This window comes from Gopherus flavomarginatus, chromosome 5 (genome assembly GCF_025201925.1).
Source record: "Gopherus flavomarginatus isolate rGopFla2 chromosome 5, rGopFla2.mat.asm, whole genome shotgun sequence".
NCBI classification, from domain to species: Eukaryota; Metazoa; Chordata; order Testudines; family Testudinidae; genus Gopherus; species Gopherus flavomarginatus.
This window is the reverse complement of record NC_066621.1, coordinates 112881829-112900760: the sequence shown is the minus strand read 5'-3', so window position 1 is coordinate 112900760 and position 18932 is coordinate 112881829. Positions and strand designations below refer to the sequence as shown.

The window sequence follows — 18932 nt, the reverse complement described above, 5'->3', positions numbered from 1 at the left end:
TTAAACCTGCTGCCTACAAATTTCATTTGGTGACCCCCTAGTTCTTGTGTCGAGAACTAGTAAACAACACTTTCTTATCTACTTTCTCTACACCAGTCATGATTTTATAGCCCTCAATCATATCTCCCCTTAGCCGTCCCTTTTCCAAGCTGAAAAGTCCCAGTCTTATTTATCTCTCCTCATACGGAAGCAGCTCCTTACCCCTAATAATGTTTGTTGCCCTTTTCTGAATCTTTTCCAATTCCAATATATCTTTTTTGAGATGGGGCAACCACATCTACACACAGTATTCAAGATGTGGGCATACCATGGATTTATATAGAGGCAACATGATATTTTCTGTCCTATTGCCTATCCGTTTCCTTACTTATTTCCAGCATTCTGTTTGCTTTTTTGACTGCCACCGCACATTGAGTGGATGTTTTCAGAGAACTATCCACAGTGATTCCAAGATCTTTCTTGAGTGGTAACAGCTAATTTAGACCCCATCATTTTCTATGTATAATTGGGATTATGCTTCCCAATGTGCATTACTTTGCATTTATCAGCATTAAATTTCATCTGCCATTTTGTTGCCCAGTCCCCCAGTTTTGAGAGATCCTTTTGTAGCTCTTTGCAGTCTGCCCGGGTCTTAACTATCTTTAGTAATTTTGTATCATGTGCAAATTTTGCCACCTCACTGTTTACTCCTTTTTCCAAATCATTTATGAATATGTTGAATAAGACTGGTCCCAGAACAGATCCCTGGGGGACACCACTATTTACCTCTCCATTCTGAAAACTGACCATTTATACTTAATCTTTGTTTCCTATCTTTTAACCAGTTATTGATCCATGAAAGCACCTTTCCTCTTATCCCATGGCAGCTTACTTTGCGTAAGAGCCTTTGGTAAGGGACCTTGTTAAAGGCTTTCTGAAAATCTAAGTACACTATATCCACTGGATCCCCTTGGTCCACATGCTTGTTGGCCCCCTCAAAGAATTCTAGTAGATTGGTGAGGCATGATTTCCCTTTACTAAAACCATGTTGACTCTTCCTCAACAAATGATGTTCATCTATATGTCTGATAATATTGTTCTTTATTATAGTTTCAACCAGTTTGCTCAATACTGAAGTCAGGCTTACAGGCCTGTATTTGCCGGGATCACCTCTGGAGCTCCTTTTAAAAATTGGCGTCACATTAGCTATCCTCCAGTCATCTGGTACAGAAGCTGATTTAAACAATAGGTTACAGACAACAGTTAGCAGTTCTGCAATTTCACATTTGAGTTCCTTCAGAACTCTTGGGTAAATAGCAATAATAAACTAATTTACTTGGAAGTAGTAATTGCTGACCTGATGAAATTTTGACATCTATAATGCTTGGTATAAAGAGACACTAAGTGATTGTTAATGGCTTGAAAATGGCAACAGAAAAAGAATTGTATTGGAAGTTCAGTCTTTTCAATACAAATAAGACTATAAGGGCATAAGCAGTATTGCTCTGAGAGCCAACTGGCAATATGTACTCTACAAAACCACTTTAATGTAGAAACCTGCTAGTGGATGATCAAAGTTTGATAGGAAAAACTATAGACTTTTTTAAAAGGGTATTTTTCAGTTTTCAATTCCTGCTATAGAAGTAATGACTTCTGTCATTTTGTTCTTTAACCTCCACATTTAAGTCAGTCTTTAGCGCTTAAGCAAATTCAATTGATAACTCCATTGACTATAATACCCCTTAACGTGACACACTTTCTTTTCCCAGTCATGTGTTATCATTTGTGTTGCTGTAATCAAAGCATTTAACCCAATATGTCCTCCTTGTGTTTTTGCTCTACTCTCAACCCAAATTTTATCAACTAGGACTAGCAGAAAAGATGTACTATTTTTAAGGTGATGGGATTCTTATAAGACAGAGATAGATATATTGCAAAGTGAAGTTTTAGGATTCTGATGTTTGAAACGCTTGAGCTTGTGCCTGATATTTTTACTGGTTGGCATAGAAACAATTTCATCATCACAACAATTAAAATCTTTTAACTTGGTAGTTAACAATCTACCTATTTAAGGCAGTTATATCAATTAACTTTTTGTAAAAGTAAAATAATTTTGATTGATGTCCTTTTTTCTGCATAGCTTTTGAAAAAGCTAAATTAAAGAGAGAGAAGGCACATGCTATAGAAGCCAAGAAAAAAGAGAGAGAAGATAAGGAGAAAAAGAGAGAGGAGCTGAAGAAGATTGTGGAAGAAGAAAGGTTGAAGAAGAAAGAAGAGAAAGAGAGACTCAAGATAGAAAAAGAAAAGGTAATAAAATTGCAGTATATGTATGTCTGATGATGGGATGCACCCTCATCCCGTGGAAAGAAAGGTTAATGAGTGTTCATGCACTCAGGCAGTGCCAATTACTCATACCTGCAGAACATGCTCCATCTGGAGAAGAGAGGCATAAAAAAGGTGAAGCTCACAGCTAGGCAGGAGGGGATGTGGCTAGGGCTTACTAGTGAGCTTCAGTAGCAAGGGGAGCCCACCTCAGGGTAGTGGCTAGACACTTTTCCAAATGTATGTTTGGGGGTGGATGGACTTTGCAAGCCTGATGTGGGCAAGAGGCCCTGTAAGGCTTCTCTCAGCCAACAACGTGAGTAACATCATCATGGACTGGAGCAGGGATCTCAAAGACGCGGTTAACACAAGTTATTTTCTGCGGCCTGCAAGGTCCTCACAGCTGCCCCCCCCCCGACATCCCTCAGCGTTTACCTAGAGCGGCTCTGGCCTGCCTGCCCTGCCCCCGCGCTGCTCTGGGAAGCGGAAAGAACGTGGGGGAAGAGAGGCGTAGGGGCATCTGATGTTGCTTCACGCACCACCCCCAGCAGCTCCCATTGGCCACGGTTCCCCTGCACCTGACTCCCTACTCTGAACCCGCTGCTGCACCCTGCACCCCTCCTGCGCCCCAGTCCCCTTCCCTGAGCCGTCTGCTGCACCCTGACCCACTGCCTTGAGCCCCCTGCTGCACTCCCCACCCCCCTGCACCCCAACCCACTGCCACGTCCCCTGCCGCACTCCCTCCTGCACCCTGACCCCCTGTCGCACCCCTCATCCCTCCTGCACCTCACACCCCAACTCCCTGCCCTGAGCCCCTGCCACATCCCAAACCCCTCCTGCACCCCTGGCGGGGCCTCATGGAAGGGGTGGAGTGGGGGCGGGGCTGAGGGCGCCTGGGGGGAGGTGTACATTGGCCCAAGGGCTGCATTACTGACTAGTCCTCATGTGGCCCTCATGGTCATTTGAGTTTGAGACCCCTGGACTAGAGCAGGGATTCTCACAACAAATTTTTTTGGTGGTTTCAGGGTACAGCCACCAGCTCTCACTGATGGCCGCACTGACACTTTTTTCCTAAAATACTTAATTAACTTTAGGGAAAAACAATTAAATATGCACAGATTCGTATCCAAATCATTGTAATTTATATTTGTAGGATTTTTTGGCAGACTCCATAACAAAAATAATGCGGCCTCCCCCTTTGGCCCCCACCCCACCCCGATCCAGGGCTTAATGGGTCCTGGGGCTTACTATGAAAAGTAATATTTGTTAATGTCACAGCACACTTAGTATCTTTATCATACAGAATGAAAACATATAGTGTTCTGTCTTTACTGTTCTACCAAAAATATTTAGAATCATAGCAATGTAGAGCTGAAAGGGACCTCAAGAAGTCAAGCCCAGCACTGTGGCAGGACCAGTAAACCTCCTAGAACATCCCTGACAGGTGTTTTGTCCAACTTATTTTTAAATGCTTCCAGTGATGTGGACTCCACAACCTTCCTTAGAAGCTTATTCCAGAGTTTAACTACCCTTATAGATAGACAGATATTAGGAAAAAAAATTCTAACTTAAATCTCCCTTGCTGCAGATTAAGCCCGTTACTACTTCTCTTACATTGGATATGGAGAATAATTGATTATGGTACCCTTTATTATAGCCCTTAACATATTGGGAGACTGTTATCAGGTCACCCCTTAGTCTTCTTTTCTCAAGAGTAAACATGCCTAGTTTTTTTCCAACCTTTCTTCATACGTCTGGCTTTCTAAACCTTTTATCATTTTTGTTTTTCTCCTCTGGACTCTTTCCAATTTGTCCATCCTTCCTAAATTGTAGTGCCCAGAATTGGATGCAGTACTCTAGCTGGGGCCTCACCAGTGCTGAGTAGAGTGGGACAATTACCTCCTGTTTCTTACATACAACACTCCTGTTAATACACCCCAGAATTATATTAGCCTTTTTTTACAGCAACCTCACATTGACTTGTATTCAGTTTGTGGTTCACTATACCCCCCTCTCTCCCCTGATTCTCTTCAACAGTGCTACTATCTAGCCAGTTATTCCTCACTTTGTAGTTCTGCATTTGATTCCCCCCCTTCGTAAGTGTTGTGATTTGCACTTGTCTTTATTGAATTTCATCTTGTTGAATTCAGATCAATTCTCCAGTATGTCAGTCAGTCATGAATTTTAAACCTGTCCTTCAAAGTGCTTGTAATCCCTCCCAGTTTGGTGTCATCTACAGATTTTATAAGCATACTCTCTATTCCATTATCCAAGTCATTATTGAATAGTATCATTGTTACCTTTTTGGAGTATAATTTTACCAAGTAATTATTTTGCATACTTTAATTGAAATAGAATTACAGATTTTTATGCTGTAGCAGAGTATAGTAATAAAATACAACTGGTTTCATATCTAATTCTGAAGGTTTCAATTTCAGGAAAGAGAGAAATTACGTGAAGAAAAACGAAAGTATCTGGAATACCTAAAACAGTGGAGTAAACCTAGAGAAGACATGGAATGTGATGATCTTAAGGTATAAGTGCTGGGTAACTTTGGAGTAGTGCATGCTTGTGCTTTGCAAATTTCTCCATGCGGCTCTGCTAAGGCACCCCAGTCCTGATCTGAAGCAGCTTGTCTATTGAAATACAGAGCTTCTTGAACAGAAACTGTCAATTGTGCCTAACTGTCTGACTTTGTAATATGAATACATGAGGTTGGAGGCATGAACTATTTCCTCCTCCTCCCCCCTTAAAGATTTGAATCAGGTCTTCAGATGCGAAAGGCTAGTGCACTAACCTTTTGGAACAATTCTCCCAGCCACTTTTGCTTTTCTGAAAATTGAATCTTGAGAAACTTGTCTGGTCATTTTGTCCAGACTGGGTACAACAGTTTGGTAGGAGTTCTTGCAGTTTTTAACAGTTTACCTAAGAAAGCTGCTAAGATGTTAAAGTGCACTTGCTGTGTACAAGATACTTTTGGGAATGGACAAATTTGAATCTTAGGAGTGCTTCTGATGTTGTGCTTTTCTTGCCTACCACTTATTACGGGTCTCTGGATTTTGCATGATGACTTTCTCTTCAGTTGGAAATGAACAGCTGCTTAATAGAGTTTATTGGCCAGAGTGACTGAGTGGATCCTTACTAGACCTATCTGCTGAGATTGTTCAACCATTGAGATGTTTGAGGCACTGCTCTGCTTGGGAAAATGAGACATTTGCTTAAATCTGAAATCTATCCTCGTACTAAATTCATGCACTTTTGAAAAGTGTTAATGTAACTATAGACCTTTGGAATGAAGGATCCCTTCAATTTCATAAGATTGGGTTGTGAACAGTCCAAGAGCAGGGCTTCATTAAACAACTGGCAACTACAGAAGAGCACTGAGAAGCACTTCTAAAATTACCCTTAGTGAATTAACACACATGCAGGTAATGTGAGTTGTAGTGCTCTGTTAAAATTTGACCCAGAGTTGCTTCTGGCTCTTTGTATCATGTATTTCTAGGTCATGGTTCCAGCGGAGAACATTCTCCACCAAACTCCAGGAGGAAATACAACTTATTTGACTCATGATTCCAACCATCCAACTTCTGTTAGGCCGCCTTTGTGTTTTTTCTCCCATTCTATTTTGTTGTTCCTTTTTGAACGTGAAAAGGAGGAGCACACTCTTTATAGAACTTTTTGGTTGAGATATTTGTGGTGATATGTTGCGTACTATTAGTGCTTACTAAATTGGATGATGTATGAAACCTGGAGGGAAAAAAACAGAGTTCCTACCTCAAGGAACTAACATTCTGAATTAGAGACAATACAAGTAAAAATACACCGCACATCAGATTACCAGAATGTGATGGATTGGATCACAGAAACCCCCTTGGGGCTGCCAACTGATGTGCCAAGACTGCTTCTGCCCCTGCCTTCCCTGCCAGTTTGAGACTCCAGAACCCTGCCTGGTTGTGCCAGACACGCTTGCTGGCTACAAACACAGGCCCAGGCCTGAACCACATCCCCGAACAGCTGCAGGCTTAACTGAAAGCAGCTTAAGAAGTGTTCCTGGCTCCAGCACTCAGATGCCCAGCTCTCAATGGGGTCCAGACCCCAAATAAATCCATTTTACCCTGTATAAAGCTTATACAGGATAAACGCATAAATTGTTCACCCTCTATAACACTGATAGAGAGAGATGCACAGCTGTTTCCCCTCCCCCAGTATTAATATATACTTTGGGTTAATTAAAAAGTAAAAAAGTGATTTTATTAAATGCAAAAAGTAGGATTTAAGTGGTTCTAAGTACGCAAAAGAATAAATGGACACAAATCTGACATCAGGAATCAAAACATTCAAAAACCACTAGGAGAACACTTCAACTCTCTGGTTACTCAGTAATAGACTTAAAGGTGGCAATTTTGCAACAGAAAAGCTTCAAAAACAGACTGAGAAACTGCTGAACTTGAATTAATATGCAGGCTAGATGCCATTAATTTGGGCTTAAATAAAGACAGGGAATGTCTGGGTCATTACACAAATTGAATCTATTTCCCCATGTTAAGTATCCTTACACCTTTTTGTCAACTGTCTGAAATGGGCCATATTGATTTATCACTACAAAAGCTTTTTTTTTTCCTCCAGCTGATAATAGCTCATCTTAATTAATTAGCCTCTTAGAGTTGGTGTGGCAACTTCTACCTTTTCATGTTCTCTATATGTATAAATATCTTCTTACTATATGTTCCATTCTATGCATCCAATGAAGTGGGCTGTGGCCCATGAAAGCTTAATGCTCAAATAAATTTGTTAATCTCTAAGATGCCACAAGAACTCCTGTTGTTAGAACAAAGTAAATTACCAAACAAAATAAAACATGCAAGTCTGTGCCTAATACCTTCTTACTGTAATTACAGATGAAATCTCACCCTCAGATGTTTCACTAAGCTTCTGTCACAGACTGGATGCCTTCCTAGTCTGGGCACAATTCTTTCCCCTGGTACTGCCCTTGTTCCAGCTCAGGGTAGTAGGTAGGGGACTTTTCATTACTGCAGCTTCCTTTGTTCTGTTCCATTCCACCTCTTTATATAGCTTTGACACAAGGCGAGAATCTTTTGTCTCTCTGCTCCGCCCCCCCCCTTCCCCAAATGAAAAGCACCAGGCTTAAGATGGATTTCAGTACCAGGTGACATACTCACATGTCCTGTGAGACCTCAAGCCTTCATTCCTGCCAGCCTGACTCACAGGAGGGCCTGCAAGCAAGCAGAGCCATCCACAGTCAATTGTCCTGGTTAATGGGAGCCATCAAGATTTCAAACCACCATTAATGGCCCACACTTTGCATAATTACAATAGGCCCTCAGAGTTATTTCATATTTCTAGTTTCAGATACAAGAATGATACATACATACAAATAGGATGACCACACTCAGTAGATTACAAACTTTGTAACAATACCTTACAAGAGACCTTTTGCATGAAGCATATTCTAGTTACATTATATTCACACTCATTAGCATATTTTCTTAAAATCATACAGAATGCAACATCACACAGAAGATTTAGTCTGAGTGATTGATTAATTTATCTTTACATGCACTTTCTTTATAGTGCTTAATCTTGATGTGGGGCAGGAGGGCTGAACGAAAAGAGAATACTCAGAAGCACAGGAATAGGGAGATTGTCCCAAATACAGGCAAAAGCAAGAAAGAGGCTACAAAGATGAGGGGAGGATAATAGAAAAGGGTATTAAGTAAGGATGTGAACGAAGTGTATAAGCATAGAAGGAGAGGGGTATAGTGGAAATGAGAGCTGAGAATGCACCAAGGTGTGGAGTTGTGCAGGGATCTGAAGGTGAGAATGAAAAATTTTGAGCTGCATATGAAAGGAGGGAGGAAGCCAGAGGAGGAGAATGGTGTGATCAGATCAGCAAGAGGAAGTTAGCAGCAGCGTTTTGCATATACTTGAAAAGGCAAAATGAGATGTGGGGAGAAAGAGAACAGGAGTTGCTTAATTGAGGTAAAAGATGACCCTGTCATGGTTAAAGATGGATTAACAGATCTGTCAATGGTGTCTCTAGTCACATTCTACCACATCAAGACTTATCTTAGGGTATGGCTACACTTGCACTTCAAAGCGCTGCCGCGGCAGTGCTTTGAAGTTTCGAGTGTGGTCACAGCGACAGCGCTGAGAGAGAGCTCTGACAGCGCTGCACATACTCCACATCCTCTACGGGTGTAGCTTGCAGCGCTGGGAGCCGTGCTCCCAGTGCTGCGGCACTGTTTACACTGAGGCTTTACAGCGCTGTATCTTGCAGCGCTCAGGAGTGTGTGTTTTTTCACATCCCTGAGTGTGAAAGTTGCAGCGCTGTAATGTGCCAGTGTAGCCATGGCCTTAGAGAAAAGATAGTGGTCTGCATCTGAAATATCTGTGACTCAGGCTTACAGGTTGGGTCCTAGTTCTGCTTGGCTGCTGTGTATTTTCTTTGGCATAGAACAGCTAAAATGCTGGCTATCCCTTATCCATCTGTGAATGACTTTTATGTACCTGTCCTTAGCTTCCACCCTTCCTAAAGAATCTGAACCTCACTCCGAAATATTATGAGCTACTTTAAGCATGAACATAACCATCCATCAATTTTTTGAGCTTTGTTTCTGGACTCCCAGTATCCTGGCGAGGAGCCATTCTTCATTAATGTTTGACTCTGACTACCTACCTAGAAACAAATCTTGCATATTTTTGCAAATGTCTCTACTTAAAACCATAAATCAAAAGTCAGATGCGATTATTGTGAAAGGTTGGTTATACCTCTCTTTATGTGGTCAAGATCAAGCCAATCTAAAACACCTCCAGCCATATGTCCTCATTGGCAAAGCAAATGCAGTAGAACACCAGAGTTACGAATTGACCAGTCAACCACACACCCATTCGGAGCCGAAAGTACACCATCAGGCAGCAGCAGAGAGAGACACATCCCCCAAAAAAGAAAGAAAAGAAGGGGGAAAAAAAGCCAATAGTACACTACTGTTAAAAATACCCTACTTAAAAAGGGTGAGGGTGAACAGCATTTTTCTTCTGCATAGTAAAATTTCAAAGCTGTATTAAGTCACACTTAAGTTGTAAACTTTTGAAAGAACAATCAACGTTTTGTTCAGAGTTATGAAAGCTGGAGAATGGAGGTTATTCGTAACTCTGAGGTTCCACCGTATGACAAATGCTAGGCACATACTAATTCACTAGACCGGCCCTGGCCATCCTGATTTGGAATTGTTGTCATATTTTTTGTAAATCTTACTGAGTAGTCTAAGAGAGCATTTTTTATTTAATTTAATTTATTTATTTTGCTGACATGGACAATTCTGCCGATTGAGATCCTATAAAATCTGTGAGGAGGAAATGGTTTGAAGGGGAGAAACTGGCAATTGGAATTCTTGGAATAACTAACTCTAATCCACACCCTGGTTTAGAACAAGAGACTAAAATACACTTAGATTCATTAGGTTAGCTAAATTATACATTTAAGGATTTACCTTTGAGCTATATGCCATTGAAAGTTTGATTGCACTATAGCTTTAATAACAATCCTACTGCAAGATCTTGCAGTATTATTATTAATAATAGCTCTGTAAGGTGTATAAAGGATTTACTGATGCCAAATTTTATACCACTCACCTTGATGGTAACAAACATTGTGTGTCTGTTAAGTACTTGTGTATTCTGCTGAAATGCAATGAAGTATTGGGTTGTTTCCTTTGTGTTGCAGGAACTTCCAGTTCCAACTCCAGTGAAGACGAGACTGCCTCCTGAGATATTTGGTGATGCTCTGATGGTCTTAGAATTCCTTCATGCATTTGGGGAACTTTTTGATCTTCAAGATGAGTTTCCAGAAGGACTTACTCTAGGCAAGTTATCATTTGGTGATGTGCTTTCATTTACGTTGTTCTCCCATATATCTCATGTGTGCATTTATGATAGTTGCAGAATTTGTTTACATTAAAATGAACTCTTGAACTACTCTCCAGTTTAGCTTTTCTCAATCAGCTTGTGGTGGGAGCTCTGAAATTTACATGACTTCTAATATAGTAGGGTTTAGTCTGCTGTTTTACAAATATCTTTTTCTTGAATTTCTTAGACTCACATTTTAATATTAATGTGTTAACAAATGAGCATTGTTTGTCAACACTTCCTTTTTCCAGCAACCCCTAAAAATATTTTCCTCTAACATTAATTTGTTGTACACCTGTTTGTCTATTACCTATGGAAAAATGTTTTAATTCTTCACTTCATATCTGCTCTTACAGTACTGTGACAAAAGTGACACCTCTTAAATTTTATTCACAGAAGTGTTAGAAGAAGCTCTTGCAGGAAATGATAGTGAAGGCCCACTGTGTGAATTGCTCTTTTTCTTCCTGACTGCCATTTTCCAGGCAATGGCAGAAGAGGAAGAAGAAGTGGCCAAAGATCAAATAGCTGATGCTGAGACCAAAGGTTAGACCTTAACTTTACTATTGAAAACTGAAATTCCAGTGTAATTAACTTTAAAACTAAACTGCATAAACTTTGTTTACATTAGCATTCTTTATTTTATGTATGGCAAGATATAAACGTGGTTTTGTTTTTTGTTTTTTTAATGCAGCTATAGCTGCAAATGGAGGGGAGGGGGGAGAAGAGGGGAGAAAAAAGTTCCTTAAAAAAAGCAAGCTTTTCACATTGTTATACCGAGCAAAGCACACTAGGCATTTAGCAGTTTGTATATGTGTTGAAAACTTCAATGTTTCCCTCTGTCCCCTTCTTTTCTCACTCTTTCAGCAATGCTAGATATTTCTCCTGCAGGATGGGAGAATAGACATGCTCCTGAGCCATCACGCTAGCCTTCATCTGTAGTTGCAAATTGTCTTTGACTCAAGCCTGATTCCCCCCGCCCCCCCCCCCCCACTTGAAATTAGAGACCCAAATAATATTATCTAACTGGAAATTCAGTACTCACTTCCTTTGAAAGCAAGTACTAACTATGTATGCACACTCCTGGATATCAGGGGGCCACCATTTCCTTAAATTAGGAGGACACTTCATAGATTTAGATACCTTTGCCTCTGGGCTCAATTCTTAGATTGCAGGAGCAATCTTTTGAGAGGCATGAAAATTTATCTTGTAACTGCTAACATCAAAAGGAAGTTCTTATTTTAAGCTGTCAACAAGTCCAATATACAGGTCTTTTTCTCTAATAGTTTCAGTTTTGAGTTTTCGTGCACTGGAACAATGCTGTAGTATCTGGGTTGGGAACACTATGAGCCTGTTCCTAGAATGCTCTCTGCCCACAGAACACTCCCTGAAGTCACAGGGAGGGCTTGCAGAATCTGGCCAGGCATCAGAATGTTAAAATCTAATCAGACTGCTTTAATCTTTCTTTCTACCACAGTGTTAATTTAAACCTCTATGTTTTGATGGGGATTGGAAAGAAGTAGAATTGGACATAAACTGACCATATTCCTTTAATATTGATAGTGCTGTGTTATCCCAATTATTTTTAAAATAGGGAGCAAATGAAGAACATTTAAAGTTGCTTGAAAGAAAATAATTTCTAGTCTCTAAGGAGAGTTCTTAGCAGAGAAAGCATATACTATATATACTCGATCATAAGCTGGTTCACTTATAAGCTGACACCCCTCCCCCCCCCCCCCCAAAAGATGGATAAGTAAAAATGGAAAATTTTTATAACCCGTTCATAAGCCAACCCTGTAATTCAGGGGTCAGCAAACTTTTTGGCTCCCAGGCCATCAGGATAAGTTGCTGGCGGGCTGAGATGGTCTGTTTACCTTGAGCGTCCGTAGGCACAGAGGTCTACCTAAGTAATCAAAGTGTCCCAACGCGCCAGTTGCTTACCGATGGGCCAGGACAGCAACCGATGGGGAAATTTGGGGGTGGGGGGGGAGAAGCTGCAAGTTAGGGGAGTAACCACCCCCCCACATGACCCCAGCCCTAGCCTGGGACCCCCACACTCTCTCCCTATCTCATCGCTTCCCACCTTACCTGGGGAAGGCCAGGGAAGGATGTCTCTGACCTGGCTAGAGCTGCTCTGGCAGGCTGGGCAGCACGGCTGCAGTGTTCTCCAGCAGCCAGGCGGGGCGGCATGGCCGCAGCATGTTCCAGCGGGCTGGGCTGGGGGGGCATGGCCACAGCCTGCTCTGGGGGGTGGGACTGAGCGGCAGGGCTGCAGCCTGCCAGCCTCTTCTCTGCTGGCTGTGCTGCCTCTCCTTGTTCCCTCTGTTGGGGGGAGGGGCTGTGTCCCACCTCTCCCTCTCTATACCTGTTCATAAGCCGACTCCCTTCTCTGGTGCTTCCCTTTTTTACTAAAAAAATTTGGTGCATATGCCAATAAGATTCCTTCTGCTGTAGAAATAATCTCAGTGATGTAGATTGTCAAATGCCAAATCATAGAAACCTGTATTACAGGTAGGAAAATCTCCCTGTATCTTTGGTCCTTTTATTGTCTTTTATTGACAAAACCCACAAACCAGTAGTTGGTGTACGATTTTAAAATAATAAACTGAGACATCTATTATGCTGTAACACCTCATTCTAACAGAGAAATCCCTCTTGTTTGTTAGCTTCCAGGAGAGTGTGTTCATAGGAGATACCTGGATCAGGAAATCACATATAAGAGCACTAGCTACTGAAATGAGAGGCCCCAGAAGGCAGTGCCACCCCAGAGCTTCTTAGTGTAGACAGCGAGAGCAACTATTGCCCTGCTCATGAAGCAAGGTTCAGTATGTGTACCCCTTTGGCCTGCCAAACTTGCTGACTAGTAGGGACGGGAAGCCTTGGCCCTGCTTCCCCAGAGTTGGCTATAGGCACTTGCTCTACTTAGTTCTTGCGCTCAGGTCAGAACAATGACTCTGAGTGTGCCTGGCCCCTATGTGACTGATTTAAGACAGACAGGAAGACTCTGAGTCTTATGACCCTTGCACACCCATGCAACTGTCAGTCACAGTTCAGTCCTTAAAATGTAGTCCTCATCTGCAAGGTGACTGTATATTAAAAATGGCAGCATCTTATGTAACAAAGTCTGCTCTCTGTGTGTATTTAGAGTCTCAGGGCTGGTCTCCTAGGTGTTTGTACAGCATCTAGCACATTTGGATGCTGTTTTATTAAAACTAACTGCTTATTTTACTGAATAAACTACATTTTTAACTCCTGGTAGCAATGCAGGGCCAACACAGCTAGGAGAAAATGAGCTGGATTTTGTTGTCTCCTGTCAGCAGAATAGTTTAAACTAAATTATTGTTGGTGATGTGTGAAATAGAAATAATCCAGCTTGACTTTCAGATTGCAGTTAAGAGTTTGCAGGGCTCGCTATTGCAAAAACACCATTTTACTTCTAATTGGCCATCTGTTGTGGGACTGCAGATAGTACTACTTGTTTACTACTACTTTCACTTGGAGCCTCTGAACTTTCATTTCTTGCTGCTCTTGTTCAGACAACTTATCTCTCTTTCATAGAAGAATTAGACATTCTTGTACAGCTTCTCCTCTGTCACGCTAGCCAAGGACGTTTGTAGCAGTGAGCAGTTTGTTCTACTTTCTAAAACATGCTAGATTTGAAAAGCAGGCAACACTTAGAGAAAACACCCAAGAAAAGTGAAAAGAACAGGAGTACTTATGGCACCTTAGAGACTAACAAAAAAGTGTTTGTTGTTTTTTTCAGAATTGGAGTTTTATGTAAGACATGTGGAAAAGTGATATATGTCCACTTTGTAATATCTGGGTAAAAGCTTTCAGACAGCATTAATCGTGATGCAAGAATGTGTTCTTTCATAGTTGTAAATCCACTATTTACGCAGTCTTGTTCAATTTGGACCTATAGCTCCTTTGCCTGTTAACTTGGTGACCGTAACACTTCATAATAACTTGGATTTGAATAGGGTAAAGTTGTTGAACTAGTGTGCAAGGCTGACCCAACTCTGTCAACCCTCTGGAGAACCTACCTGTAAGTGCCAAGGAAACTTTGTTTAAGAAGAGGGAATTCAGTTTGCCTCCCCATGGATGAGCTGTTTTTGCTGCTGCTGTGTAGTGTTTGTTTACATCTGGCTTGCTTTTAATGGATTACCATTCTGATCACATTTGTGTGGAATGTGTAAATTTCTATATAAAAGTCTGATTAAAAAAAATGGTGATGGATGCTATCATCCAAAGTGTAAAAAATTTTTTTGATAGTTCTTCATAAAAAAACAAAATGGTAATAAGGAAATAATGATTAAATTGCTGGAATATGCAGGATAGGATGGAGTTTGATTTTGTGAATTTTTCTCTTTCAAGTGTATTCCCTGGTATTCCATTCCATTCCCTTCCCTCTGTCTCCAGTGTGCATGTTTGCTCCATGTCAGCGCTTTAGCAACTTTAGTCGCTCGTGCATTGTGAGAACGGCTTTTAGTGAATGTTGCATGTCCTTAGTGTACATACTGCTTAGGTGGACATTAGGCAGCATATATTTTAACTTGTTTGTTGAACTAAGGCTATGTTTACACTACTGCTGGATTGACGCTCCAGTGATCGATGCACCCGGGGGTCAATTTAGTGGGTCTATTGAAGACCTGCTAAATTAACCGCAGAGCATTCTCTGGTCGACCCTGGTACTCCACCCGGAACGAGAACAGTAAGGTAAGTTGACCTAAGCTACATCAACTCCAACTATGTTGTTCACATAGCTGGAGTTGCGTAACTTAGGTTGACTTACAGCGGTACTGTAGACATAGCCTAAGTCTTGAATACGTTGAAGTTTCTGTGAATGTCACGCCATTTTCTTTGTCTTTGCACTATTTTAAAAGGTCTTTTCTCTCTTCCCCCAAAAATCCAAGTTTTAATTTTGCATTAGAATAAAGTGTTTATTTCCTTAAAGATTTAACAGAGGCTTTGGATGAAGATGCAGACCCCACAAAATCTGCACTGTTTGCAGTTGCAACTTTGGCAGCTGCATGGCCCCAGTTACATCAGGGTATGTGTGGGTTTCATTTTTTGTTTCATTTATGTGTTTTATCTTGCTCTGTATTTTTTTAAAAAGCACATTTTATATTGCTTGGTATATATTGTTGGTCTCAATGCAAAATAACTTCTCACTGTTATTAACTGTAGGCTGCAATTTGAAAAATTTGGATCTCGACAGCTGCACTCTTTCTGAGATTCTCAGACTTCACATCTTAGCATCAGGTGCTGATGTAACATCAGCAAATGCAAAGTATCGTTACCAAAAACGAGGAGGTTTTGATGCTACGGATGATGCTTGCATGGAGCTGAGATTGAGTAATCCTGGTCTGCTGAAGAAACTCTCAAGTACTTCAGTGTATGATTTGTCACCAGGTAATAAAACAAAATGAATGTCATGTTCAATATGTTTTCAAAGCCATTCTCTAGGGGGCCAACTTTAAATGTAGCCCAGGGACCAAAAGTTATTTAACAACCATTTGTCCTGTGTAAACTTCAGTTTTTGGGGAGAGAGGTATCCATGTCAAAAAAACTGTCACCCCAGTTGGAACCGTTATAGGTCAAGGATTGAAGAGGACAAGGATTGAATGGGTCTTGAAATAAAATTACCCTTTCATTCTTAAAAGCATTCCATTCAGGTCAGAGTTCAGGCGGGGCAGTGGCTGGGCAGCTTACACTGTTGCTGTCTATTCTGTAGTTAAGTAGAGGACCTCCATCTCCAGGATTGTCAGTCCAGAAATTCTCAAGTGCAGTATGCTTCTGTGAATATTTGTTCTTATAACAGCTATACTACTAAGGTATACAAACTTAATTGGCCATAAGCAATTTTTAAAGCTACTTTTGTTTCTAAAATGCCTCAAGATACTGGACACACAGATTCCCTTTTTCCTACTTTTTGCACTCTGGAGGAGGCTTCCTTCTGTTCATGATTTTTTGACACTCGTGTTTTATAAAAATAAGGAACCCAGAAATTCCCACTTAAGTAATAGGGCACATGATGAAGTCTCAGAACTTCTTGTTTCCCACTGAAATAAATTGGAACTTTGTCTGCTCTACTGCATTTCTCAGTTGGCAGTTATGTTGACACTAATAGAAGTGTCTATTTCAAGAAATTTCTGTTTTGTACAATGTCAGTTGCCTCTTGTTTCACACATCCTGTGTGCATTAGTGCTCGTACTTGGATGCAAATGTACATGTTTTTGGCTGGGTCAGCTTATATGTGTTTCAAAACCAGTTGCTCCCATCTTCCGTAACATATGGCATTCTTTGAGAGACTATCTCAAGGGCATGGCTCTGTGGAGGAAAGAAATAAAAAGAATACAGTTACTGAATAACTAGAGTCCTTCAAGTGGACTATCTTCAGATTTGATAGCCAGGAGAATCTTTGATCCTTTGGAAAATGGCATTTTCCAGATCTCAAGCTAAGCGACTGCATAAAGATGGATATATAGTATCTTGAACTTGTCTCAGTGTACATCAAATCTATACATTTCTGCCTGAAAGACAGAATGTCAGTAGGTCCTGAAGCCACATGGCTTGTTGTGTAGACATTCCAAGAGTGACCTCATCCAATGAATTCTCTTCATTGATCCACAAAGCAAAACTATAAACCTGCTATTTTTAGGTTGCCCCCTCTGTTTTGTGCCGACAACATACTTTCTGACATGGTTCATAGACATAATGGCCACAGCCCCTTTCTGTGTCTATACCCAGCAACAAGACAAACATATATGCAGCTTGTATGTGTCCCTGAGAGGACAGAGGCAAGGTTCCCTTTGAAAGCATGAGTCAGAATTTCTCTGTCCACTCCTTTCCCTCCCACCCAATCCCAAGGTTTACTTCAAATTAGTAAAACAGAATATGTATATTTTAAGATAGATACAGCAGAACCTAAAATAAGTTTTAGGATATCTGCAAAAATATGCCATATGTTGTGCTATAAACTCAATTACCCAGGAAAAAAGATTTAAAACAATAATTCTGCTTCACAGCTCACCTAACTCGTAAAATGTCCATGTTTGTTTAGAGCCTTGTGTTTACTACCTTCAGATTAGTGCTTTGTCATTGGTGTAACCTGTGACTTTCTCCTGGGAGAAAATGTCCTGTCTGGGTAATGTGCTTGCCAGATATTGCCACATATGCTTTTGATCACAAGGTGAATGAATAATGTTAGTTTGGAAGTTATGTCACTGCTCATACTAGCTTTAAGTTGGTATCCTCACACTTGCAGATTTATTTTATTTATTTTTTAAATTGCTATTTCCTTTTGTCTGGTACAAGATACATAATATTTAAGACATAAATTGCATCCTGATTAATAAATCATTTCCCAGGTGTGTCAAACATTTCAAATGAGACTTTAATTTAAGGTATGGTAGTGATAGCTTCTGTGTTTTGAGATATTTTTTTTCTTTCATATTATCAGTTTTTCCCAGTGTGAATTTCAAACAATATAAATCTTAGTGGATGTCTGTCTTTCTTCCAAAACTAAATACTTTCTATCTTTTTGTACTGCTAAAAATACCTATGTAATACTTTTCTAGGATAACATGTAGCTGAAAAATTCACACTGGAAATTCATTTGTGCAATGATCACAGTTCTTAGTTTAGTAGACTGCAGAAGTAAAAAATCATAACTTCAGTTGAGAAGCTATCTTGGGCCTGAAGCTCACTATATAAAGAATACTTCTGCATCTTTTATAATGAAGCATAAACCATTAACGTGAATTTTATCAGGGGAAAAGATGAAGATTCTTCATGCCCTCTGCGGGAAGCTTCTGACTCTCGTCTCCACTCGAGATTTCATTGAGGACTCTGTTGATGTATTACGACAGGCAAAACAGGAATTCAGAGAGTTAAAGGCAGAACAACATCGCAAAGAAAGAGAAGCAGCAGCAGCAAGGTAAGAAGTGAACATAACCAAGATAAAACTAGGTGGGACTCCTTTACATCAAAAACTTAGCTGTTGGATCTGAAGTAACAATTACTGTTTTTTGTATCATGCCAGCCGCCTAAGGCCTCAATCAGGATTGAGGCCTTGTTGTGCTAGGCATTGTACAAAGATGAGTTCCTGCCCTTAAATTAGCATTTTCATCCTGTGGTGCTTATTATAGAGGAAAGGGACATAACCAGATTAAATTAGGCACTTTCTTTATATGTTAATTGCTTTTTTTTTTATATTCCCCCTATCCTTAGGATACGTAAGAGGAAGGAAGAAAGATTAAAAGAACAAGAACAAAAGATGAAGGAGAAACAGGAGAAGCTGAAGGAAGAGGAGCAAAAGAATCCTGCTGCAGAAGTGTCTGTTGGGTCAGATCAGTTATTCTAATATGATAAATACAATTTTGAGCCTGCTTTTCAAAATGGTTGTTTTTGGTATATAGGAACAGAGCCTAAGGCAGTGTAAATCTTTTTTACTTAAGTGGAACTATGCCAGTTTATACCCACTGGGAAATCTGGTCCTTAATGTTGATTACAGAAACAGAAGGAAAAATGATTGTATAAAACAATACCATTTTCTTTTTAAAATAATAGAAAAGGGTTGTTGAATACAGATATTTTTTCTATAAGCAAGTAAAGCCATGGTGGCTGACAGTAGCAGTTTGCGAGGTTAACGTTAGTATTTGATTTTCTAATTTACTAACTTGGGTGACTGTAGCTCGTCATAGATT

General features: G+C 40.4%; 1 protein-coding gene across 5 annotated transcripts in view; it reads left to right on the top strand.

The window, feature by feature from the left end:
• BAZ1A (bromodomain adjacent to zinc finger domain 1A) overlaps positions 1-18932 on the top strand; it is a 107129-nt gene that overhangs the window by 51504 nt on the left and 36693 nt on the right. For 4 of the 5 annotated variants that reach the window (XM_050953845.1, XM_050953844.1, XM_050953848.1 and 1 more), the window contains exons 8-15: positions 2120-2286; positions 4740-4835; positions 10046-10184; positions 10624-10770; positions 15179-15274; positions 15412-15636; positions 17998-18163; positions 18457-18570. In XM_050953845.1, the coding sequence (XP_050809802.1) occupies positions 2120-2286; positions 4740-4835; positions 10046-10184; positions 10624-10770; positions 15179-15274; positions 15412-15636; positions 17998-18163; positions 18457-18570 (1150 nt within the window). The remainder of the gene's footprint in view (positions 1-2119; positions 2287-4739; positions 4836-10045; positions 10185-10623; positions 10771-15178; positions 15275-15411; positions 15637-17997; positions 18164-18456; positions 18571-18932) is intronic. The other variant, XM_050953846.1, reaches the window with a different exon arrangement.